At 36.4% G+C, this 26,374-nt stretch overlaps 1 protein-coding gene across 1 annotated transcript in view; it reads right to left on the reverse strand.

The window, feature by feature from the left end:
* The window catches only part of LOC109047946 (tensin-2-like), a 45,994-nt gene extending 20,435 nt beyond the window's left edge, over positions 1-25,559 (reverse strand). Inside the window, exons 1-3 of the mRNA XM_042712861.1 lie at positions 25,193-25,559; positions 8,309-8,414; positions 7,483-7,520 (exon numbers count right to left, since the gene is read on the reverse strand). Coding sequence (XP_042568795.1) covers positions 7,483-7,520; positions 8,309-8,414; positions 25,193-25,306 — 258 coding nt within the window. The 5' untranslated portion in view covers positions 25,307-25,559. The remainder of the gene's footprint in view (positions 1-7,482; positions 7,521-8,308; positions 8,415-25,192) is intronic.
* Between the last annotated feature and the right edge of the window lie 815 nt (positions 25,560-26,374).

The following is a 26,374-nucleotide window of genomic DNA, read 5'->3' on the forward strand; positions in this document are numbered from 1 at the left end:
ATAAGCAGTCATACTGTAACCAGTACAAATACAAGAAGGGTGGAGATGATCATGAGAGCAGAGGGAATGGAGGAAGGAGGGAGAGAGAGATGGAGGGATGTCAGAGCAGTGGAGGAAGCGTGGGAGGAGAGCGAGGCTGGACGGTGGGCTCGGGTGTAAACAGTGTGTGACGGGACGAGCCAACGACAGACACAGTGGGCGTGGCGTCAGGCCTCGGAGAGGTTTTTATTTAACAGAAAAAAACAAAAAGAGAGGGAATAAAGTGTCCAAAAGGGGAAGAGTGTCCAAAACAACAGGGAATCTGGTGTCCTCGTCGTGCTGCGGGGTTCGTGGGGGGTCTGGCAGTGTTCACGGAGGGAAGGGTCCAGGTAAGGGGCGGAGTCCGGTGGCCGCACGCGCTCCCCTCTTCGGTCCGGGGCGCGAGGGGCGGCGGCTTCTTCTAGCGGCTTCATCCTCCTCGCTGGCCGCGGCGCTTGCAGGGGATGGACGGCCCGGCATCCTGGCCCGACGGCCGTGTAGACAGGTGCGGTTCTCGACCGGACCGCGGGTCCGGCAGCTCACGTCTCTGGTGGCGCGGGAGTCCCTCAACGCACCCTTCCTGGACCCACGAGGACACCAGTGTGCATGCACGGGGAAAGAGACCGGTCTCCCGAGGAGAGGCGCGTTGGGCTTTTAAACAGCGGCGGTGATGAGGCTCCATTTCCTTCAGGTGTGCCCCATCACACGCCGCCAGCCCTGACTCGTCCAGCGCCCCTCCTCTCTCCCACACCCACTCCTATCGGGAGCCTGGTGAAGGGCGGCGATTTAGGACGGGGTGCCGGTGATTATCAGGGAGGAGGCAGCTGACTCGCCACAAGTGTAATTATTGAGATTAGTCCGAGCAGAATGCAAGAGTCCCAGGAGGAGCAAATACTTCACTACTGATGAACAGAAAAGCCTTAAATGAATCTTTAAGAAAATGAAGCCTAGTCTTGGACCTTTGAGGTTTTTTTTGTTTTTTTTTGTTTTTTCGCAAGATGTTCTTTTTTTATGACAATAAAGAACCATACACATTATTGCATTGTAAACAATTAAGAATAAAAATATATTTTTAAAAAAAATTGTTTATTATTGTAAAAATTATATTACAGTAATAAGATTTATAAGAATAATGAGAACTATAAATGAATTCATGTGTATGTCTGGACACATTACAGTAATGAGAAAAAATTAACTTGACTGTGATAAAATGTCCAAATGGTAAAAACAATTCTAGACAAACAATAACAACAGTACTAAATAATAATAATAACAATAATAATAACAATAATAATAATAATAATTATTATTATTATTATTATTATTATTATTATTATTATTATTATTATTATAGTATATATTATTATACAACTACTAATATTATTACTATTGTTTGAAATAAAATATCTGGAAAATAATTTATTATTCTAATAATTTAATTATAATATTTTATTATTAATAATTCATAACAATGAAAGGGAGATTTATACAAAAATATAAGAAGATGAATAATAATAATATATAGAAAAAAAATAGATAACAATGAATAAATATTCAATTCTAACAATAGCATGGTAATTATATATATATATATATATATATATATATATATATATATATATATATATATATATATATATAAAATAAATTATATATGAATAAAAATATAATAATTATTATTAATTTATGATAACAACAGGGTCATTTCTATAATAATAATAATAATATCATTATAGTATAATATTTTTTGTATATGTGAGTGATGTCATAATTATCCCTAAAGGAGCATCAAACTGAAACAAAATGCAGCCAGTATGGATGTATACTGACAGGGGGCAGGAATAACTGTGTATAATAATATAGGAACATAGAACTGCTCTTTTGTAGATTATCTTACAGAAGCACCTAAATAACTTACACTAAAATAAAATAAAAAGGTCATGCAATGCATACTTCTACAAAAAGGTCATTCAACCAAAACACGGTATGTTGCAACCCAACCAAACCAGCTAATTAACTATTAGACATTAGCATGAGACAGATGTCAAACCCTTCTCTATTCCTTAATTCGCTGTGATTTAGTGTGTTAACATGATCTCAAGCCTCGAGCAGCTGTGAGCATGTTAACACACACTCAGCTTTGAGCAGATCCCGCGGGAGAGGCTGGGAATACACAGAGGTCTGCTTTCACACAACAAGATCACATCTTTTTATTTGGATTGATTCCCTACATGGAGATCCATAACTGAGATATCCTCCAAACTCCAGCAGACAACATGTGTATACACAGACCAGAGCTGTAATCATTCTCTAATTAACTCACTATCTTTCTCCTTCAGCCTCTTTAACAGGAGTTTCGGTATTATATCAATCCCTTCTATTGTCTTATTGCCAAACTAAACAGGAATCAGAAACCTCTAGAGTGAAGAGGCCAATCAAAGAGATTAGATATGAATAAACATAAGTAAATACATTCTCTGCAAATGGAAACAAATCTAAACAATTAACAGAACACAATCAGCAGATATCAGCAATGGAAAAATCCCACCTCTGCTGGCATGGCTTCTTTAATTAGACAACGACATGCTGCAGTTGTTCTGATCTCATGTGTTTATACAATCCTTTATGGACGCTATAAATACAAAGACGTGGACATATTGGAGAATGTACTGATGTTATAGACATCTTTCTTCACTTGAAAGTTATGCATATGGATAGTTTCCATATGATGCCAATTAAACTGATGACAAAATGCAATGGGAAATTTATGGCAGCTTGAGTGTTTTTTTTTTTTTTTTTTTTTTTGCTATAATAAGAAACACTAACTTAATTAGTTCTCTTAAGCTTATCTGACAATAAGCTTATCTTTTTCGAGTCCTATCTATTAATTAATTAAAAATATACAGTACATATTTAGATAAGCTTCTATATTAATTAATCTATAGGCAGTGTATATAGATGGACGGATGAACGGACGGACAAATAGATAGATGCTCAGATAGATAGATAGATAGATAGATAGATAGATAGATAGATAGATAGATAGATAGATAGATAGATAGATAGATAGATAGATAGATAGATAGATAGATAGAAATAATCAGATTATAGATAGAAATAATCAGATGAGACAGATAGATAGATAGATAGATAGATAGATAGATAGATAGATAGATAGATAGATAGATAGATAGATAGATAGATAGATAGATAGATAGATAGATAGATAGATAGATAGATAGAAATAAATAATCAGATTAGATAGACAGACAGACAGACAGACAGACAGATAGATAGACAGATAGACAGATAGATAGATAGACAGATAGACAGATAGACAGATAGATAGATAGATAGATAGATAGATAGATAGATAGATAGATAGATAGATAGATAGATAGATCTGTATACAGCATCCTAGACTACATCCGTATTCGATTCCTTCATGGTTTTATACCGTTTTCGCTCTGTTTTTTGGCACATACCTCTCCTTGTTACCCAACATTAGGAGTCGGATATAATCCAGACCTCTGAGTCATAACAGCAACCTCTAAATGATGCAAAACGAAACTAGAACTGCAGGACAAAGCTGAGACACACAGAGTCATATTTATACACACACTGGCCTGAGCGAAGTTTGGGAAACACATGACATTGATGAGCTCATAAAGAGGGGTGATGAATGATTTACTGGAAGAGCCCACCCATTCACTTCCCTCACTTATACCAGTTCATATCCCACTTCAGCCACCAGCACCATAAGAAACAGGATCCCTTTTGCCTTGAAAAGTGGCGGAAATGATTTTTCTTCTTACGGTCTTCTCTGCCATCTATTCCTCTCTTTTTTTCCTCTTTCTGGCCTCCTAAATCCCCCCCTCCTGTCTCTTTTTCTCCATGGACTGAATTTTCCACTCTGGCACATAGATAAGATCATACCGCTCACAGGATGCATGGAAAAAAACAAAAATACAGAGTTTTGACTTTATGTGGTAAGACAGCATGCTAACTGTTATGGACACTCAAGAGTGAATGATTTGGAACATAAACAGCAACTTCACTTGCCACACTACTAGCGCTCTGCATTGGGAAACTTGACTAGTAATAGTCTTAAATAATAGAGTTTTTGTTAGCATGTTACTAAGTTAAAGCCTTAATACTCTAATAGGCACAAAAAAATTTTTTTCTAATATTTTTATCAATGTTTTCGGTATTGAGTGAAGGCCGTCTCTTCTGCCATCTTGAATTATTTTGAACCTGCTGAAATGAATTATGCAAAAGCTTCAAGATATCCTCCACAGTTGTGACAAACTGTGACTCTTGAACTGTGATTTGTCATGCAGAGTCAGCTTGACTCAGTGACAGCTACGCTTCATCTTAAATGCTAAAAACAAGTTAAAGATGAATCAGTTGCTTGTTAGTGGGCTGGAGGTTATATCCTGTGGTTTAAGGTTGTAGACGAGGTTGTATCACACCCGACAGGCACACAAACAAAGAGAGCGGTACTGACGATAATTCCCTTTCATCTCTGTTTTCAGGAAATGCATTTCGGGAAAAATAAACTGGGGTTTTTCCATGTAAGTGGGTAAAAGTAAAAAAACATTAACAGACCAGTGAGGTCTGAGACTTTTGTTAAACTATGTTTATTGGTTATAGAGCAGACACAGCCAGCTCATCTCTACTGTACAATTCAAGGGAATGTTTGATCCAAACAATGATGGATATAATTATCTTCAGTCAAAAGAACAATGAGTATAGATTGGTGGATGACCACCCTGACCAATCCCTACGTTACCCAAGCAACAAACTACAACACTGTTTATTGAGAAGCTGCCATAAACAGGTAAAACATGGCCTGACATCACATCTCAAACTGTCATCACACTCTACTTCATAAGGAACTCTATAAGGACTTCTACAACTCAAGTGTTTGGAGTTTAATAACTCCTCAATGGCTGATGAAGTTAACTAGCCATTCGTGTCTGAGAGTGCTTCCTCCATAAAGTATTTGGCTCCTTACCTATTCTCTATGGTCCACATATCTGTATTTCTAACAGAACTGTTAGCTTTCAACATATGGACATTCCTATTCAATTCACAGATGAAGCCATCTAAGTTTGCAACTCTAAATCTGTGTAAAATCCAATAAGGCCAGTGCTATGAGGAGGTGAATAAAAAAACCATTCACATCGAATAATCCGACAGAGCCCTGGGAGGGGACAAAAGCTTAAGAGAGTGACATGAAACAGCTGAATGGTGTTTAAGTGGATTTTCTATATTAAAGAGCAGAGGAGAAGGGCTTATATTGATTTCTGCTGCGCCAAATAAAACATCTGCAGGTTATACTCAGAAATGAAGTACTGTTTAGGGTCAAAAACAGGCTATAATCATTTTAAAAGTGAGGTTTGCATTGCAGGAGTGCTCAGTGTTTTGATTTTTGAACTCAATGCTGTCTTACATTTTTGCGATAGCACTTTAATATGGAGCAAGAGTTTGCCGGACACTTCTTGGACCCATAACTTGGACCTATGCCATGGCATTCTTACATAAGAGGGCTTAAGTGTTCTTGAAATTTGTCTTTGCTCTGTCTTGGGAGGTGTTAAGAGTGGGGGGGCTGGTTGACGCTCTAGAGGGCCGATAAGCTTTTCAGTTTTTTTTAAAGCTCATGTTCTCTAGAGAGGGTGGCCACTCCCTACTAGGGCAAAGCTGATGAATATCACAGCCAACATCGAGGGTTTTGAATGGTCATGACTGGTACATGAACTTGTCACTGAACATACATAAACCAGGTTAATCAAAAGATTACTTAAAGGGGTCATATGATGCTGCTAAAAAGAACATTATTTTGTGTATTTGGTGTAATGAAATGTGTTTATGCGGTTTAATAAGGTTAAAAAAACATTATTTTCCACATACTGTACATTATTGTTTGTCCTCTATGCCCCGCCTTTCTGAAAGGCGTCGATTTTCACAAGGCTCATCTCTCTGAAAAGCGAGGTATGCTGTGATTGGCCGAATGCCTCAAGCGTGAGACGGAAATGTTACGCCTCTTAACATACTGTGAAGCCTTGTCCGGTCGGAGCGACGTGACATAAACATAAAACCCATTATAAACGTGATATAAACATGATTTCTAGTCATGTTTTCTTTTGGAAGGCAAAAACAAAATAGTTTCACTTTCTCAATGAAGTGAGCAGAGGCCGGAGGCCTAGAGTGAGCCGTGGTCTAGAGTGAGTCACAGCAGGTGGCTTGAGGCGGATTCTACGAAGGAGCATACCTTGGTCTTGCAGCAACCACATGTGACGACCCCAGGCTGAAAGCCGATTCGGCGATCCACAGTGCAAAGTTGATGTATTTTCTCAGCGACCAGCACGGATCAGCCCCAGGCATGACGAAGCGGATATCGTCCTCTTTTGGAAGGCCAAACAAAGTAGTTTCTCTTTCACAGTGAAACACACAGCGTCTATACAACATGGTGGCACAGCAACAACAATACTACAACAAGAATTAAAGGTACGCCTTCTTTCTTTGCGTGAACATCTGGGCGGCGTTATGCAATCTTCCCACATACTGAGGTAGCTTTGTGGGGGCGTGTTAGAAAGAGCCGTTTCAGGGGGGCGTGGACGAGTCTCAACTTTTATAAAGAATATCTCTTTGGATTTGAAACTTTAGTCTTTGCAACTTTACAGATCTTCTTTATTCACCAAGAGCTTGTAACATTCCAAAGAGAAAGGAAAATTTGAAATCGCATCATATGACCCCTTTAAACAGGCTTTAGATGGGTAACAAAATACATGTGGTGTAGTACCCTGGAAAATTAGAGAGGAGGATTCTGGGAAAACAGGTTGCTATATCCATACAGTTCCCATGCTGCTCTTGAGTTCACATAATCATTTAACCTAGTCATTGTAGAGCTCAACTCCTAGCATGATACAGCTCTAGACAAACTGCACGCTCTCTGTGTCGTAAAGAGTGTTTCAGTGGGTTGGTGATTTGCTGACTGAATAACAATGTGGCATGTTAAACCACTCACTGTTTCTTTGCACATTGACCAAACTTTTGCCAGTGCCAAGGAGTGACGAATAAGGTTATATAAAACTGGGTATCACAGTAGTTACTCTATACAATGTCAGCAACTGTGAATAAAGCAAATAGCTTTACAGATTAGCTTGGGACTCTAGATCCCAGGGTGCTCCTCTGGAGACGTGTCTCATATGGGTGTGCCAGTGCTGGCATCCATTGGTCTTATCAATGAGTCTTTCACTACAGCTGTGTGGTGCGGGGGTGCGGCTGCCAACACTGCCGCCCCAACACAGGGACGCCTTCAGTGAAGGAAACACAGAGAGAGAGCTTGCCTTTAAATACACAAACTCCCATTTAATGCGCCCATGTTAATCTGAAGAGGGAGTGAAAGAGACATTGATAAATTCATTATGACCTGGTGAGAAATGGGAGAAATGTTCTTACCTTGGCTTCGCATTTCTTATGAGTAGCTGTTTTGCAGACTGTGGGCGGTAAAGAGAGGGAAAAGTGTTGGTTAGGGAGGAATACTGAATAAGTCTGATATGGTTTCATTAGGCATCTGTGGCATACCCTCTAGTGGGGAACCGCACTAGTGAACAATGAGATGTAACATAATTTATGGGAGTTTTTATCAGGGATCAAAATAGCATCTAAAATTTTTCTTCTAAATCGTTTCCCTTATGATTATTACAAAATTCCAGTAAAAAATTACTTCAGAAAAAAAAAGCGCAATAGTGTTATTTATATACTATCATAGTATTTATTAAAATTTTAACTAATTTTAATTTTAGTTATTTTGTAATGTGCTTTTTTTTTTTTTTTTTTTTTAATATTTCTATATAGATTTATTTTTATTTCAGTTTTATCTTAAGTAATTTTAGTACTTCAACAAACTTATTTCATTTTCATTTATTTATTAGAAGTTTTTTAGCTTTATTTCCAATAACATCACTGGCATGGAAAGATTTACAAAAAATATTTTTAGGGCTGTCAAAGTTAACTGCAAAACTGGAACGGGACTGAGTATGAAAATTAAAAAATAATGCTAATACACTGTACATTTTAAATAGGTCATTTTCTCTTCAGTTCTATACTAACATAATTAGATTTTTATTCAGTACAGTAATATTAAAGCCAATTATTTAATTTCACAATCAAAAAATTTGCTTCTTCTCAGTATAAATTATGAGACAAAAATAAATGTTCATACATTAAAAAAGTCACAACATTATTTATGGGACCTTGGCTAAAATGGTCAGATGTCACTCACCTCGACAAAAAGAGCCCAGATTCTCCACACTCTGCTTGCACACCCCACACTGCCGCTTCTTTTTGAAGGTCTTTTCTTTAAAGATGTGGGGCTCGCCCTTCCCCACCTGGAAAACACAAACACATTTAAAAAAAATAAAGGCTTTGTACTGTATTTGTTTCTAAACTCTTAAACGCTTCTCTCTCAGTCACCATCTGTAATCCTGTCATTTTGTCATTAGTTCACTATTATTCCAAATAAATCTTCTCTTGCGTTCTGCTCCTGCCGATTCCCTTCACTGACCTGAACTCTCCTCTGGATGTCAGCCATCTGTCTCTCTTTCTATGTACAGCAGCTCATTTTTCAATGCTGAGAACAAAAACAAAAACCCGACAAACCTTTTATCTGAAAGTGGCACATCTTGCGGTGAGAAACTTGATGAGGACACTTTGGTTCACACAAACAACTCTACATAGCAAGCCCACCGTGTAGCGCTTGACTACAAAATATCTGACAGCCACATGTCCTCCTCAAATACTAATTTGTATGTTATCACTTCTGATGAGGCTCAAGACTAACATACAGCACAAACTCATTATGCAGCATGTTTGCTTTGGTTTTAACTGTGTATGACGTCCCACAGCAGAGGAGCATAATGCAGCTTTGTGTTTGGATGTGCGTTTTTCCATTTGGCAGAGAGGTAGAGGAGTTTAGCACTCTTTTCCACTCTCTTTGGCTCTCTCTCTGGACCATGTTTGGACAGCTGGCGAGAAATGCAGCATGTGCCCGTTAGGTGCCATAGCCACAGCTTCAGTAAGCTGGCACCATCACATAAAGCCACTGGAGTCCCTCACTCCACAGTCATTGTCTTCAGGCACAATGGGCATCTCCAGCGATCACCTGTGAATATCATCCTGCACAACACAATGTTTGTGAAGCTGAAGAGTCTTTTAATAAATGTTAATATCATTTTATTTTAAAGCCCAGTTTAATGTTAGAAGTACTAATTACTAATTAAATCTGCCTCTGGATGATTAAACAAACAAAACAGGTGAGGTCTAGGCAAGAAACCACCTAGAAAACCCTGTCACCCACATAGAAACACCCTAGCAACCACCCATTACATCATAATACATAGTAACACCCTAGTAACCACCTAAAACATCATAACACATAGTAACACCATAGCAACCACCCAGAATATTCCACTACCCACATAATATCCCTAGCAACCATCCATAACATCATAACACATAGTAACATCCTAGCAACCACCCATAGCATCATAACACATAGTAACACCCTAGCAACCGCATAAAATACTCCACTTCCCACAAAATAGCCCTAGCAACTACCTACATAGAACATCATAACAGCCACATAGCAACACCCTAGCAACCATTCAGAACACTAGAACACTTTCAAAATCACCTAGAAATACATTACAAACTTCTAAAAACACCATAGAACATTAGCATATTTGACTTATATATTCATAATATATATATATATAAAATCTGGGTCCTGAAGCAAAAGCAAGTGAGAAGAAGCAGAGCAACAGCAGTCTGTCCTCTTTGACTGTACTGTGACACAAGACTTCTTTAGTATGACTAAGGTTGAGAACTATAATAAGCTGACTATAATTGCTTAATCAGAGCACGTCTTTCATTCGCTATGAACAAACATCAGGATCAGCTGCTTCAGATGTTTGCAAATGCCCTGTAAGCAAGCAAGTGCCCCAAGACAAACGTTACGTGTTATGCATTAAACTGTCCCATTTAAACATCCATGGTTACTAAGAACGCCCTCTTTCTGGGTTAATCAAACTGGATCGTCTCGTTTACCCCTCTCAGAGATCTCAGCCAGATCCCGGTGATTTGCTTGGCTGCTCCAGGAGTTCAGTTTGCCCACCCAAATGAAAATCATCTGCTGCTTTTCCCTCTCTCTTTTACAGCTCCTTAATGCTCGGATTTCCTCTCTTTCTTCTAATTTCAGCTTCTAGTTTTTCATTTTCCTTACCTTTAGCCAAGGGTCAATGACATATAAAAGTGTCCACGATAAAGAAAATAAAAACACATGTGCCAAGCTTCCAGATGTACTCTGTATTCACGCTGGTTTCACGTGGTTTTGAAAAACTTTTCTAATATATCATCTACATTTATTAGCTCTTTTAGTGACATTTTAATTACATTTAATGGCACACTTTTTTCAAATATTTTTGAAATATTAATAAATCAGTAAAGCAGTTTTGTTAAATGATTGTGAAATAATATATATATATGACATACATATATATGTATGTGTGTGTGTGTTTAATAAATAATAATGGAAATGCATGTCAAATTATTTGACCAAGTTCAACTGGAGATCCAAATATACTACAAACTACTGAAAATATAAAAAACAATAGGGCTGTCAAAACGTTTTAGTTATGTTCTGATGAATGATAAATGAATAATAAATAATAAATGGGCAGTTAATCACATATATCGATGTTTGCTAAAAATAAAAAATAAAAAAAATAATTTGAAAGCTCTAAAAAAGGTCCTTCAACTACATAATTACACTTTTAAAGCTTAAAAATAAATCATTAATGCCACCTGAGAGAACCAAAATGTACCTGTCCTCTAATTCTGGCCTACAGGTCAGTGTTTTTGTAATAAAGCCCTATTAAGCAAAGCATAAAAGTGACCTTTCTGTGCACCCTAATTAGGTGAGCACAGAACATGCATTATAAAGCTTACCTTTCCACTCCTAAAGTCCACAAGGGTCAAGAACCCGAATGAAAAAATAATCAGCAGGCCATTACCTGCACTAAGTAACCCCACCCCCTTTAACCGAGTGTGCAAAATCACGTCTCACAGGTCCGGCGCTCTCTGAGGTGTGACTGCAACACCCTTCAACAATCTAACCTACTGCCCAGCCAACAGTGTGCCAAGAGCGGGTAGTCAGGGTAGGGACAGCCCCCATGCCACGGAGCAGAGACAAGGAGGGACTGTTCACTTAATTTTAGACATCCAGAACAGTATGCCAAAGCTCTATAGCAAAAAGAACGGCCTTTGATAGAGAGAAAACCCTCCCCTTCAAACTCAAATGAAAGAACAGAAGAGGAATTGAACAGACAATCTGGATATAAACAGACAGAGAAACGACAGAAAGCGACAGGCAAGTCCATATTTTGGGCAAAACACACACCCACGTACCAATTTTCCCATGATTCTTCACCTCTTGCACTCTCTTCTATTCCATAAATAGCTCCAGCTTCAACAGATCCTCACATTGTGTGCAATATCCTGCAATGAACCAAACTTTGTGTTCCAGCTCAATTCAGTACATGCAAGCTATGAATGGAAGCCCAACAAGAACATAAACACCAACTGACATTTAAGGGGGAAAAAGACATATAAGAGTGCCCACAAAAATTAAATTTACCTTAAAACACATGTGCTAAGTTGGTAGAAATGTACTCTTTGTATTCATGTTGGTTTTATATGGTTTTGAAAAACAACATTTTCAAAAAAAGTTTCAATGAAAACAATGTGAAAGTAATAAAAATGTGATGTGATATAATTGTAAATGTAATTAAATATTCTTCTTACCAGTGTTATTTTAGTATCATTAAGATACTAATACAGTTTTTATAAATATTTAGAATTTATATATATATATATATATATATATATATATATATAGATATATATATATATATATATATATATATATATATATATATATATATATATATATATATATATATATAATATATATATATATATATATATATATATATATATATATATATATATATAAATATTTCCATTTCAATGTTAATTTTAGTTAATGTTTTATTTCGAGTAACAAAAATGCTTATAGGGTGTAGTTTAGTTAACTATAATAATGCATGCTTCTTACATCTTGAATTTTCAAAACATTTAAAAAATTTACATTCTATTCTATTCTATTATTAATATTATATATATATATATATATATATATATATATATATATATATATATATATAGATATAGATATAGATATAGTCACACACATACTACAACTTTATATACATTTTTATTTTTAATTATTATTTTATTAAAATATCACATGACATTTTGTGAACTGAACTAACCTTGTCTAATCATAAAAATATAACCTGTAATGACATTTTGACCTTGATACAGGGAAACTCTATGTAATTTCACTTCTTTTTTTTTTTTGCCAAGAATTTAATCTTTAATGAGGCTTTTTCATTATATAATTTCTCCAATTCTTATTCATTATTATATGAAATCATTTAAAATTTTATGCTCCTCCCCAAAAAAGTAAAATATGTTTTAATAAAAATAAATATTCAAGTCACTGTATGTAGGAATTGATTTTTAATTTTATAATTTTTTTAGGTATTTTTGAATTCACAAACTGAACAAATAAGAATCACTAACAGATTGTTAGACTAATTAAATGTGCCACAAACTTCCTGTCACTGTAGTTAGTAGATTTAACTTAAGAAAGAGAAACCACTGCAGATTTGGTGGTGGAGCCTCTAGGATTTGGGCCTCTTAAGGTACAAATCCAAGTAGAAGCAGCCCACAAACTGGAGAGTTGCTCAGACCTCCATCCTGCCTCAGCCACAAATGTTCTCCAATCAGCACAGCATTAATGCCCAGGGTGCCCCAAGGAGACCGTCCCTGCCATCCATCTCCTGTAGGTCGCGATAAACAAAAAGCATCTGCGAATAACCAAGTTATCAATCACAAAATAGTGCCCGCAACCACGGTGGTCTACCAACAGATGCTACCCATTACGTTTTCAAATCAGACATAGAAACTCTGGTAAGCTGGCACAAACAACAATTCAAGAAAAAACAATATGAACAGACTATTCAGAAGAATTAACATCAGTGGGGCTGGATGAAGGGAACGGAGATCTTGGACATCAAACTTTCCTAATGTGATGAGCCAGTAAGGGAATATGTGAGCGCCGGATTAACTGCTGCTATAACCTACACTTACTGAAAAAGTGCTTTTAATGGCAGAGGAATTCACTTTCCTGCCCAAACAATTCAAACTAAATGTTTATAGTGGCGTTCGATGCAATGGCACTAAAATCCTGCCATTTTTGCAGATTGTTCTGCCGGTGCCAAACTCACAGCCACAATACTAGAGGGTGGTTGCTATGTAGTTGCTAGGATGTTCTACACTGTTAAAAATATCCAGTTAAATTTATGCCAATAAACGCAGCTGTGGCTGCCAGAAATGACAATGTGACATTTTACTGTTTTTCCCTGGAAATTATATGGTAGTTCATAGTTTTTACTTAACATAAATTTAACAGTATTTTAAAGTATAATCACACACAATGCAATGTTAAAACTATTTTTCACCATATATGTCCTAGTATGTCCAAACATTTAGGGTTAATAAAGAATGAGTATCTCAACTGGGAAGCTTAAAAAAAGTGTTCCAGGCCTTTTTCCTCACTGAGGGGAAGGGAAATAAAGGGAAACGCAAGTGAGAATACAATTTTAATACAATAGTGTAGTGTGTGTGTTTTGTAGGGTGGGACAGGCAGTGAAAGAACAGAGACTGCCTGTTCCAGTGATGAAGTCAGCGTAGAGCCATTACATACTTCCTGCGCTAATCAAATATGTCTCCATGACAAACAAACGCACAATGGCCAAAACACAACACACGCAGCATTCACAGCATACTATCTGTATTCATAATAAGCATGCAAACTATTCAACTACTAGAATTGGTCATCAAAAATCGAATATTGAATACTGGAGGGACGTGTCCCCTTCCATGATGGTTACAGCCCTGCATCCTCAGGAAATGACGGGCTAATCTGCCCATCCTATTGTGTTTGAGCTATTATTTGCACTTCCTCCTATAAGCCATCACTGAGACTTCACACACTAAATCACACAGCAGTCTATTAGTGTCTGACTCTTATCAAGAACTTACTCTACCGCACAATGTTGTCATGTTACTATATATAACCCAAGAGAAAGCCAAGGGAAAGTCCAATTCAAACATATAGATAAAACACAATCAAGCACACTTATGTCCGATTACACATGAAGAATTCTTGTGGCATGACTCTTACATGAACCTTCATGTCAGTAAACGTTCACACACTATAATCTAACCGTGGCGGTCAGTTTCAGACTGTTATGATTGAGCATTTCAATATGATGTGAAACTTGAAACTTCAGAAAGAACCAAGTAAAACACACTAATCAGTAACCACACTCATTTTATGACTATATATAAATGGCCCAATATGCTTTTAAAGAAATCCCCCTGATTATGGCTAATATCACATAGTAATTACTTGCAACTTTTTAACTGCTCTAAAATCAACAGCAAGAATTATTACTGAGTGTTGCTTAGTAACACTTCTATTGCACTGCTTTCTTACACATCTATAACTCTCTCTCTGGATTCTTCTATAGTGTAAACAGTATATGATTCTCTTCAAGTAGACCACTTCATAGACGAGTGTGATACAATGAAGTTTGCGTTACATCTGCTTTGTGTATTCAGTTGGATACACTAAGCTGAAATAGTCCATGCGAGGTCCGATACGAATTGACAGCTCATAGAAAGAGCATGAGAGAGAGAAGTAATTATCATGTAGGTAGCAAATCATATCAACTATTTACTGAGCTACTAACAAGCAACCAGCCCACTTAAAATGAAAGGTTTTCTTATATTCTCCAAACTGTGGTCATATTAAATGGCTGTTTAGCTGTATTCGGAGCTGTATGGCAGAAGAGCATCCTTCACTGATGATCTCACACACAATCTACTGACTTGCAGCATTACATCCTCAGCAAAGTCAAAGACATCTTCAAGAACCTTCTTTTAAGGACTTCTACACCATTCTGCACGTCACTGTGTGCCTGTGGAAGCTATGCGATGTTGGCTAAATTGCACCTACTACGTGTGCAATGTCCCAAGATGCTTTAAAGGGTTTGAGGAACATCACACAAGGTTAACTAAGAAATAAATGTCTGCATGTTGTGTTCACATAACAGAACATGTTTTTCACTGTCTTATATTTTTGCATTGCCTTTCTTCTCACAATATTGATATCACACTGATGTTCAAGATATTTTACATGACTATTCTTCAAAACATACAATAATACTACCATAGCCTCCTGGGACCCAGGCACAGATCTTTGTTCTCTGTAGAGGACATTATATTTTAGTGAATTTCTCTGAGTCCGTATACATGTCACAGTCTGGATGTCCTGTACAGAGCACATTCAGGGCTATTTAGAGATATCAAATGTTTAAAGGTTTGATCATAAACACTCCCTCTCCTTGGTCTTGAAATATGACTGATATTGACAGAATTATAAAATGTAGCACTCTTAGGGAAATATGATAATATTTTGTAATTATCATTTAAATCTATTTTTCAAATTGTTTGTCGAAAAAAAAAAAAACAAAAAAAAAAGCGATACCAAAAATTTAAGTTTTTAAAAAAACTATCGAAAAAAAAAAAAACAAAAAAAAAACATGGGGTTTCAAATCAGAATATGACTTTTTGTTACGAAACGGGGCATAATTTTCATACATGTCTTCAGTAGATACAATAAGATGCAATGTATAGACACATTGTATTGAATGGGAATACCAATCTATGGACATTTTACGCACATATTGCATAAAGTAAAATAGTATATCAAATCATTCTGTTATCTTTCATAACATAGTTGAGAATCATCTTTGTACAAAGTTTGTTAAAAAGCTAAAAATAGCCTGAACCCATTCAGCCTGACTGATGAATGAAAAAATAAATCATTGTTTTGGCCCATACGTGCCTTTCCATGTCTATTTATTCATTTATTTTATTTATTTATTTTTTAATAACTTAGTCCTTGTGTCCTCTACAAGGGACTTAGAATAAAATATGATTTTTTTTTTTCCAAAAAAAGTTTGTTCTCCATTTGTTTCTTATGCTCCAAGCAATGTAATGACATAATCCTGACATAATTAATTAATTATTATTTATTTATTTTTTTCTATTTCACACTTCAAACATTAAATTAAATGTCAACCTTACTGTTTTACTGAAGCAACTATAGTATTTTGGAGACAACACGAGAGTATTCCTTTACATTACTGAAAGGAAAGTTTATTTTAAAATAATATATATAATTGAATTAAAAATATTTAATAGTACAGGTTAATAGATTATATCAGTCGCTTGCGACACCCACAAATGCTGTCTATGTAGAAAGCTCACTGTTTTGAGACACAGCCGATGTCTCTAGCGAGGCGTTTAATGCACGATGACGCAGTAGCTATTAGTTACCATCTCGTGAAGTCATATGATGACTCTTTCTTTCTGCTCCAGTTTTCAGTGTAGTTTCACTCCTGGTAAAGAGTGGGAACCCAAAGGTGCGCGTTTCATTAGACTTTCAGCGACGACATACGCAATAACTTACAGACAAACACGCTGGGTTCAAATTAGTTCTTGCAAGACTTAATTAGCAGAGTGATGAAACTTCTAAGAGTTTTATGAGGTTTTCATTTGTGGTTATGTAAGGCGTGTAATAATTGTCCCTACAGAAAGAGAACGAGAGACTTGCTCGTGCTGCTGTTACGCATCTGACATGTTTCATGCCTTGATAGTGAACATGGAAAGAGTGCACACTGAGCAGAACCAATACCAGCGATCTTCCATTAAAAACCACATTGTACTTCTTACACAAGCGTATTATTTACCATATGGGACAACAGTGATGATACTACTGTATCTTAATTACAGTTAAAAACACAAACTAGAGTCGCTTTTCTCACAAACACTCACTATAGGATGCTCTAACTAACACACAACACAGGGAAACTACATATCAGACCTATGTTGCTCCTAACATAATATTTGCATAACATGCATAAAAAACTTTTAACTGAAAAAATTTCAATCCATTTAATCACATCTCATTTCAACCATTTTATGCCCATTTCTTTACATTCAGGCACTCTAGACACGTGTACTAAACGAAAATACTTTACCTTATTCATGTTCTCGGAGAATATTCCAGCTAAAAAAAATGTTTCCTTAAAGATTTCACGGGCTACATTCCCAATGAGTCAATGTTAGTGGCACTCGACTACTGATGGAGCTCTCACTAGACTCACAGTCCTGCAGTGGGAGGAGTTACAGCGGGAAAAGAACACTGTGGAATGTTGTTACTGGAAGCAAACGTTCCTGATTGGCGGCATCCTGACGAATCGATAGCTGATTGGATGCCATGCAAATTAGGAGCGCTTGCCTTAATGAATGTAGCGCTGTTCTACAACACATCTTTCACTATAGCATCACTTTCATTGAGACATTTCTGCTTAAAATAATTCAACTTATATTTAATTGTTTATTTATGAAGGAATTCTATCATCTACATTTTATATCATATATTATATTATACTATTATTATATTATATCATGATGTTCTCCCTTATTCAACAGGAAATTGTGGTATTAACACCAATAAATAAACAAACAAATAAAGTTTAAACAACTTTGCAAATAACAAGTTTGTTATGAAATTAAATCTTGTATTATTTTGTGGCTGGTCTGCATTAGACAGTTATTTATTTATTTTTAATATTACATACATCATTGTCTCTACAGTACGGATGTATATACAAAGGTGAATTATTCGCCAGAAATTAGTCTGAAAATCTGTGTAATGCAAGTATGGCCCTTTAAAGAACTATTAAAAACACAATAGCGACATCAACTGGTCACATGTGGCGTTTTCTAGAGGTGCAGCATGTAAAACGCACAAAATTGTAACAAAAAATGTAGCTTTTGATACATTTCTTAAAAAATGGAAGTTCCAGACACACAATAAAAAAATGATAAAGCACCTTCAACTAGGCCTCATAGCAAACATCCCAGACTTAATGGTGAAACAGACAAATTTGTTCCTCATTGGGTTTTGTTTGCGCCAATTAAGAAACATTTTCAAACACTACATGATTAAAATGAATGGCCTCAAATCTAAGAGATGAATGCAGTCCATCAGTCCACGAGCAGAATAAACAGTAATGTGCTTTGTGGAATCGACACAGTCAAGCAAATGTGGCTTCCAGCACTGAAGCCCCATACAAACACCATGTGATATGTGCCAATTATTAATGCATTTATGAAATAAGCTCCGTATAAACACAGAAAACAGTAGGACTGATATATTAAATATCCAAACGAACTTAAATCAACAAATAGCAATGCATTATTCAGTGTTTATTAGAATTAAGGAATGTTTGTGAATAGTCAGAATTTGATTTTTTTTTTTATATATATATGTTATTTTATTTATTTGTTTGTCTGTTCTTGATTATACTGAGATGTACTGAGCTGTTTAAAAACAGATGTGGAAATTCCAGTAAATTATATATCTTGAAATTAGTTTATTAAAATCAAGACCAGGAGAGAAAACCAGAGATCTTATAGGAGAATGATTATGAGATTATAAATATATTTTGACTTTTTACTAGTCCACTTCTAGATATACTGCAATATCACAGTATATAAAAAGAGAAGATAAGAGTTGTTTGAAGTTAATCACTGAGATAAAATACAAGAAAACAAAGTACATGGGGAACAATATGAGAAGGAAAGGGATAAGGGAGGGCAAGGGAAGAAAGAGAGAAAGACAAAGAAAGCATGAGTATCAAGTGGGAAGGGGAAATTATACAATCCAATTAAGAAGAGAGGGTGAGTGAGTAAGGCTTGATGAGAAACGTTAAAGATAGATGTGTGTAGGACACACAGGCCATGGGAGAGTGTGCAGACAGGATGTGGAAGGCACATGGTTGGGGAGAAAGGGGCCCTCCAGCAGGCAGACTGTGAACATTAGAGAAACATGTCCTGTCCCACTCGCCAAGCCATGTGCATACAAATTTATACTGTTTACAGAACCAGAGGAGAGAGTCTTCTTTATCTAGAATTCATGTTAATAATTCAAAATTGAACTATATTCTTCTGCAGTTCCTATGTACAGAACATCCTCTTGCTTTTCCATCTCTCCCTGTTCTCGCTCTCATATTTAAGGTCAGGGATTTAAACAAACCCACAGCACATTACATTTTGGCAAGGAACTCATCCCATATGTTTATGCTATGGACACGAGAGATGCCTTAAATCATGTGGCTTGTGGAGGAGAGGTGTTAGAACTTTTATAAGCAATCAGAAATATGATTTTCACATGGCATATATGATAAACTGGGAGTTGTATTATTATCAGTTATATTTATATAGCATGAGTATATTATTATTTATTCAAACAAATAATAATAATCAACACCTGGTTATATAAAAATGTCTGTAATAGAAGAAACACCCAATATGTACTCGGATTTTTATGTCATTACAGCTTGAGTGGGGGGAAAAAAACTGTTCTCAGATGATATTTACCTGAACAGTAAATAATTCTCAGTATTTGAAACAAATAATTTAAACGATTATACAAATGATTTTTGTGATTATTTCACTCTGCTTTGATGATGAGTTTTAGCATCAAAAGAAATGTCATTTTTTTTATGATTTAAAATTTCAAGCAGGAGCTAAATTTCAAGCAGGAGCTAAACTCTGCAGGACACCGGCCCCCCAGGACTGAGTTTGGTGACTTACTCACTGAATAACTTGAGTTATTTTAATTTGTAATAATATTTTACAGTATTAGTCTTTAATGCATTTTTTGCCAAATAAATGCAGCTTTAGTGAGCATAAGAGACACTCAAAAACATTACATTTTATAATGTTTTTGAGTGATAGTGTATATTGAAGGAGGGACTGGAGTCATATCTAGAAAGCAGAATATCATGGAAACTTTGGCAAATTAATAGTAATGCTCTGGAAAACACCCACAACACTATAGCATCATAATGACTGGTTTTGTAAAATGTAAAACTGTATCTTGTAATTATAGCCAGGGGACAAAAATGAAAAAAAAAAAATAGAGTGAAAAAAGGTGAACTGGAAATAGAGCAGGATCATTACTCGCAGACAGCAACCCCCAGCTGTGGAGGTGAAACTGTGTTTCAATGAAGCCATGTTTCTGCGGCACAGAGGAGACCTGTGTTACTTACCGTAGCACCTAAAATTATTCAAAATAATAAAACAGGAAGTCCCGGATATTTAGAAACACCTGTGGCCAAGTCAACACATCCACTTTTACATCTTATGCCCTTTTCAAATGAATGCACTTTGGAAGCACATATTTGTGCATGGTGATGTAATATTAACCAACAGTTTTGGATGGAATGTTTGAGGGAGAACACTACACAACATTATTTAAAAAAGAGGAGGATGCTGAGAGAGAGAGAGAGAGAGAGAGAGAGAGAGAGAGATAGATGAGAACATGCAGAAAGAGGAAATGGAGGGAGGGGTGAGTGCAGGAATGATTGGGTATGAAAGAGCCAGGGGCTGATTAAATACAGCTGTGGAGGTATGGAGGGAAATAGATGATGGAGAAAGAGAGAGAGAGAGAGAGACTGAGGCAGGATGGTGAGAAAAGGGGATGGGCTGAATGTGTTGTGGGGGGGGGGGGGATTCAAAGGGGCGTGCTAGAAATTAGAAAAAGACGGGGAGAGAGGAAATATGAAGATGCAGCAATGGGTCCACTTTTGTGGACTTTTAGAAAATAAAAACATTAAATTGTTTATTAACGTGAAAGCGGACAATAACATGAATGCTGTCAGGTTTTGTTTTTTTATGAAAGCCATGATAATTTCCACCAGTGTCATTTCCATCACACTCATGTCTTGTGTTTAATAGATTTATGTGGTGGAAATAACATTTTTAATTTGTAGCACATTTTTAATTTGACAAACTTACAGTATGAGTGGCAATGGCACAAAATATTATGTTCAGTTTCTATTGTTTTGATAAAACTTTTTTGGGCAAATTTGTTTGTTATGTTGGAAATAGAACAGAGGGAATAAATAATCAAATAAAACTTCCAACTTTCAGATTATAAATATTAGATTATTTCACTCTGTTTCCATTATTTAAAAAAAAAAGTTAAAAAATGTAATATTTTATAATGGATTTTAACATTTTATATTACATTTATTTATATATTTACAATATTAATACAATACATTTTAAGAAGTCTGGAATTGAGACAAAGTAAAAATATCTATGAATAACAGCATTTTAAAACTACTAATGATACAATGATAAATTTTGGTATTTTTTTGCCATGAAAAAAAGCTAAAATTTTTATATAAAAATGACTATAAGGCAGAAGAAACACCCAATATTTACACTGATTTTCATATGTTTTATGAAAAGCTGAATCATATCCTATTTCTCATTCTCTGCCCATTTTCCAACTGATTCCTAAAACATTTACAGTACCACACAAACTCTGCAGCGGGCAAATGTCAGGGTCGTATTCTGAATGGTGAAGGAAAGCAAACAGAGCACAGAGAGATTTCAGAGAAAACGTGTTTTTATGACCCCAGCACACTAATGCTTTGATGAAGTGGCACTAAAAGGGCAGGGATGGCTTTCCTTTTCCTTTCAAGTGTTTCCAGTTCACATTCTTCATTGTGCACACAATTTTTCTCATGTTCCCTCACTACACACACATCCTCTTCTGTCAGAGCAACACCCTGATGTCTGACCTGATGGTGTTGTTAAGTGGTTGCTAGGGTGTTCCAAATGATTGAAAACATATTGCTATGCAGTTACTAGGGCGTACTGGGTGGTTTCTATTGCCTAAATTGTAATTCCAATTGCTCAGAAATGTAATAGTTTTTATTCATAGCACATTTTTTATTCATTTGTATGTTTGTGTTGATATTTATGTGCATGTTGGGATCAGTGGAAGAAGAAATAAAAACATGTTTATGTCCCTCTATGTGCTTTATACCAACGAAATGCATGAGTGTGTGTTCCTGGGGAAACAGAGCCTATTTATACATTAACCAGGCATTTTCCTGTGTGGTGTTTAAAGTGGATGACTGTGGATTATGGCTGCTGTAAACTAGCACTTGTTAAAGTTTCTGTCATTCCATGCATATTCTAGGAATATACCATAAGTCCCAAAGAGAAAAGATAAACAAAGAGCATAGTTTGAGAACAGCTGTGTTTTCAGATTGCAAAGGAAACTCATGAAACCATAATGCACAGCAGTTTGCTGGATATTGATTAGAACTAGCGAAAGCGACTGAAATGATCTCAACAGAAATTCAGAAATAAAAAATATTTTGTTAGTCAAGGACTAGTGTTTAAAAAAATTTAGCTCAAAGGAGCCTATCACAACTTTTGAACAACAAACAAAAACAAAATAAAACAAATAAAATGAAACAAAACAAAATAAGATAAGATAAAATAAAATAAAACCAAAACAAAATTACAAATAATAAAACAAAACAACAGATAAAACAAACAAAAAACAAGGAAGAGCAAAAGACAAAATCAAAATAAATAAAATGAAACAATAAAGTAAAATAAAAAAAAATGAAGGATAATAAAACAAAAGTTAATAAAATAAAAAATAATAAAAAATAAAATAAAATAAAATTCTGTTCCAGGTCAAAGTGACCATCCAGATGTATAGCTCTCTCTCAGAGACAAAGAAGAATGATACACAACGTAAGACAGCTTGCAGACCTCACAGACTTTTAAGAGAGAGACTGGAATGAAGCCTTGGTATTCATCACACTAAGGCAATACCAGCTCTTAATAGCAAGATTCTGAGAGGCTAAAGCCTTTCTATGTTAAATTACTAAAATACAATAAACAGCCAAGGGCTACGAATAATGCAATCTGTAATGAAAGGGCACAATGATTGATTTGGTGTGACGAGTAAGTTATACATTGTGCAGCTTAGTGGTTAAGGATTTGAAGGATCGTAGGTTCAGATCCTGTGAGGGTTGATCTATGAAGCCCTAGACTTTTGGACACCAAAACTTTGGTTGCTCCACTGGGGCTTAGAAAGCATCAGCTGAATGTCAGATTGCCTAGTTAGATAGCACCATAAATGGGCTATATGATTGCATTACACAGTGTTTCATTATAGTCTCATCAGCAGACCAAAATCCTCCTCTATGTGACATGATCATATACTGATTTAGGAGTATTACCATTAAACTCTGCAACCACAGCAAAATAAAAGAAACTAGCCTGGTATTAAAATAAAAAAAATGTCTGTAAAAGCAAACATTATGGTTGCAGTAGTAGGAGGAAGCATTCAAAATAAACCACAGCCTTATGCAAGTTTGCTATTAAAATATCAACAGGACAGTGGATGGAGTATTTTGCAGCCCCACAGTGACAAGACTAAAATATGTGAGTTGGGCACAGATGACGGACATGCGGCAAAATATGAAAGTGGCATGACTTAATAAATGCTGAGAGAGACATAATGATTCCCAGGCCTGCTTCGCGGGATCAGCTACAACTTTGTGACTTCATACGGAGGGCTCAAAGTTCCCACGCTGCACTACACGTGAACGAGTCTCGGGGACAAGACCATTTTAGACTTTAACTCTCAGGCATGTAAACACACAATCAAGCCCTCCTCAAGTTTTCCAGGCCTTCTTTGTCAGTGTCAACAATCAGGGAGACATTGTTACTCCTAAACACACGCACTCATCCTCACACAAAGATCTGAACAAGCCCCTAATCTTAAGTACTCAACTTCAGCGTGTAACCTTTTCCCACACTGTTTGTGCTACGGATATGAATGATATGTCAAATCTTGCAGTTTTTTGAGGAAAGGTGTGACTTTTCTAAGCGATCGTACTTATGGGTCACACTTTATTTTAAGGTCCAGATCTCACTGTTAACAACTGCATCAATAAACTATTGATTTGCTGCTTACTAATAGTTAGTAAGGTAGTTAAGTTTAGGTATGGGGTAGGATTAAGGGATCTTAAATATGGTTGTGCAGAATAGGGCATTGTTTTATAAGTACTAATGAACATGATTTAATATGCATGCTAGCTAATAGTGAGAATTGGTTTCCTAAAATAAAGTGTTACAAAATTATGATTTTCATATTGTGTGCAATAAAATTGGTGAAAAATGTCTCATAGACTTTGTATAAACTAAAGGAGGGATCTAAGTTATATCTAGCAAAGAAAAATTCAAAGACACTTGATCTGTCATCCAGAACACTGCAGCAACCACACAGAACACCTTAGTAACCATAAAGAATACCCTAGCAACCATCAGAACTTCAGCAACCACTAGAGTACCAGAGGAAATATCCAAAGTACCCTAGCAAACAAAATATTATTAATAAACATATTCGGTCAGATGAGGACTCACCAGTCTTTGGAGAGCTGGCCCAACAGACATATCTTTCATTCTTTTTAAATTATGAATAAATAAATAAATAACAGGGAACAGACACTGGCTTTCAAAAAGCAACAATCCAAAATAGCATAGCAACCACCCAGAACACCTTAGTAACCTCTGAGAATACCCTAGCAACCACCAGAGCAACCATGCTAAATACCCTAGCAACCACACAGCAACACCCTGACATTGTGGTGGCAAGTTTTGCATAGGCAAGCATCACAGTTTCTTAAAAAATATGAACAAATCCATTTTCAATAATGTGATAAATATATGAAAAAACAAGGCAAGCATAAAACACAGTTCTAGACCCTCTATACATAACAAGCACGTAAGTGCACAACATATATGTAGGCAAACAGCAAATGCATCCTATTTGATGCTGTTTTCACTAAAAGAAAGTTACTTTAACAGCTTGCGAAACTTCTAACTGACCCTTAAGACATCAGCAAACCCAGTTCATCACATGGGTTTCACCACAGACTCTTGATCATCTGACATCGCAACACACAAGTATACATGTTCTCTGAACTCATCACCTATAAGCAAATTTGAAAGTACCCACCTTGGTCAGCCTCATGTTTCCCCTGGACTTTCCACTTTCCTTCCTTAAAGACCCTCTCACGGGTACCGGATCTGGCTCGTCCCCACAGCTATCCACACTCAGGGCACAACCCATATAGAGATCTGGACCCTGCTGGTCCGTCTCTCCACGCTCGCTCTCTCTGGATGAGGTTTCCCGAGCAAACAAGAGCAGCTGTTTTTGTCTGCTCACTTGAGGCCCTTCCCCTTTTCCTGGCTCTCATTCAAACACACACGCATGTTCACCAGTTCACACTCATCTGTCTCTTGTGAGCACACATACGTAAACAAAGGTGAGAATATGTCCATTATATCAAAATCTATTAGCACTCTGAAAGCAGCACGCATACGGTCAGCCAAATATACACAACTCACAAGCCAACATCCAGAGGATATCAGCCCCCACCCCCTACTTTTCCCAGAAACACACACTCCATTGTGCTCAAGTTCTGTCTCTCGTACTGTAAACAGACATATGCTGACTTTTTTTACCATCTTAACTGAGATTATGCTATGCATTTTGTCAGTGATTGCTCAGTTTTAATGTTAGGAGAACATCAAATGATGCCTTAAATCATGCAGGTTGTGGGGGATAGGTGTGCTAGTACTTTTCTAAAGAATAAGATTTATGATTTTCATCAGGTGGACAATAAAATAGGAAAAACATCCCATATATGTACATTAAATGAGGAATCTGAGCCATATATAGAGACCATAATATTACAGAGATTTTGAACCCTAGCAATCCCCTAGCAACCATCCTATCATCCACCCAGAGCAACAAGTAATCACTTAGCAACACCCTATCATCCTCCCAGAACACCTGAGTAATCACTTACCAATGCCGTGATACAATCCACCCAGGACACCCAGGTAATCACTTAAAGAGTTACTCCACCCCAAAATGAAAATTTTGTCATTAATCACTTACCCCCATGTTGTTCCCTTTTATGGGACAGTCACAGGCCTCCCGGTTTTCATCCAAAATATCTTAAATTGTGTTCCGAAGATGAACAAAGCTTTTACAGGTTTGGAATGACATGGGGATAAGTGATTAATGACAAAATGACAAAAATTTTCATTTTGGGGTGGAGTATCCCTTTAACAACGCCCTATCATCCACCCAGGACACCCAAGTAATCACTTATCAACACCCTTTTATCCA

Source organism: Cyprinus carpio, chromosome A23, assembly GCF_018340385.1.
Source record: "Cyprinus carpio isolate SPL01 chromosome A23, ASM1834038v1, whole genome shotgun sequence".
Classification (NCBI taxonomy): domain Eukaryota; kingdom Metazoa; phylum Chordata; class Actinopteri; order Cypriniformes; family Cyprinidae; genus Cyprinus; species Cyprinus carpio.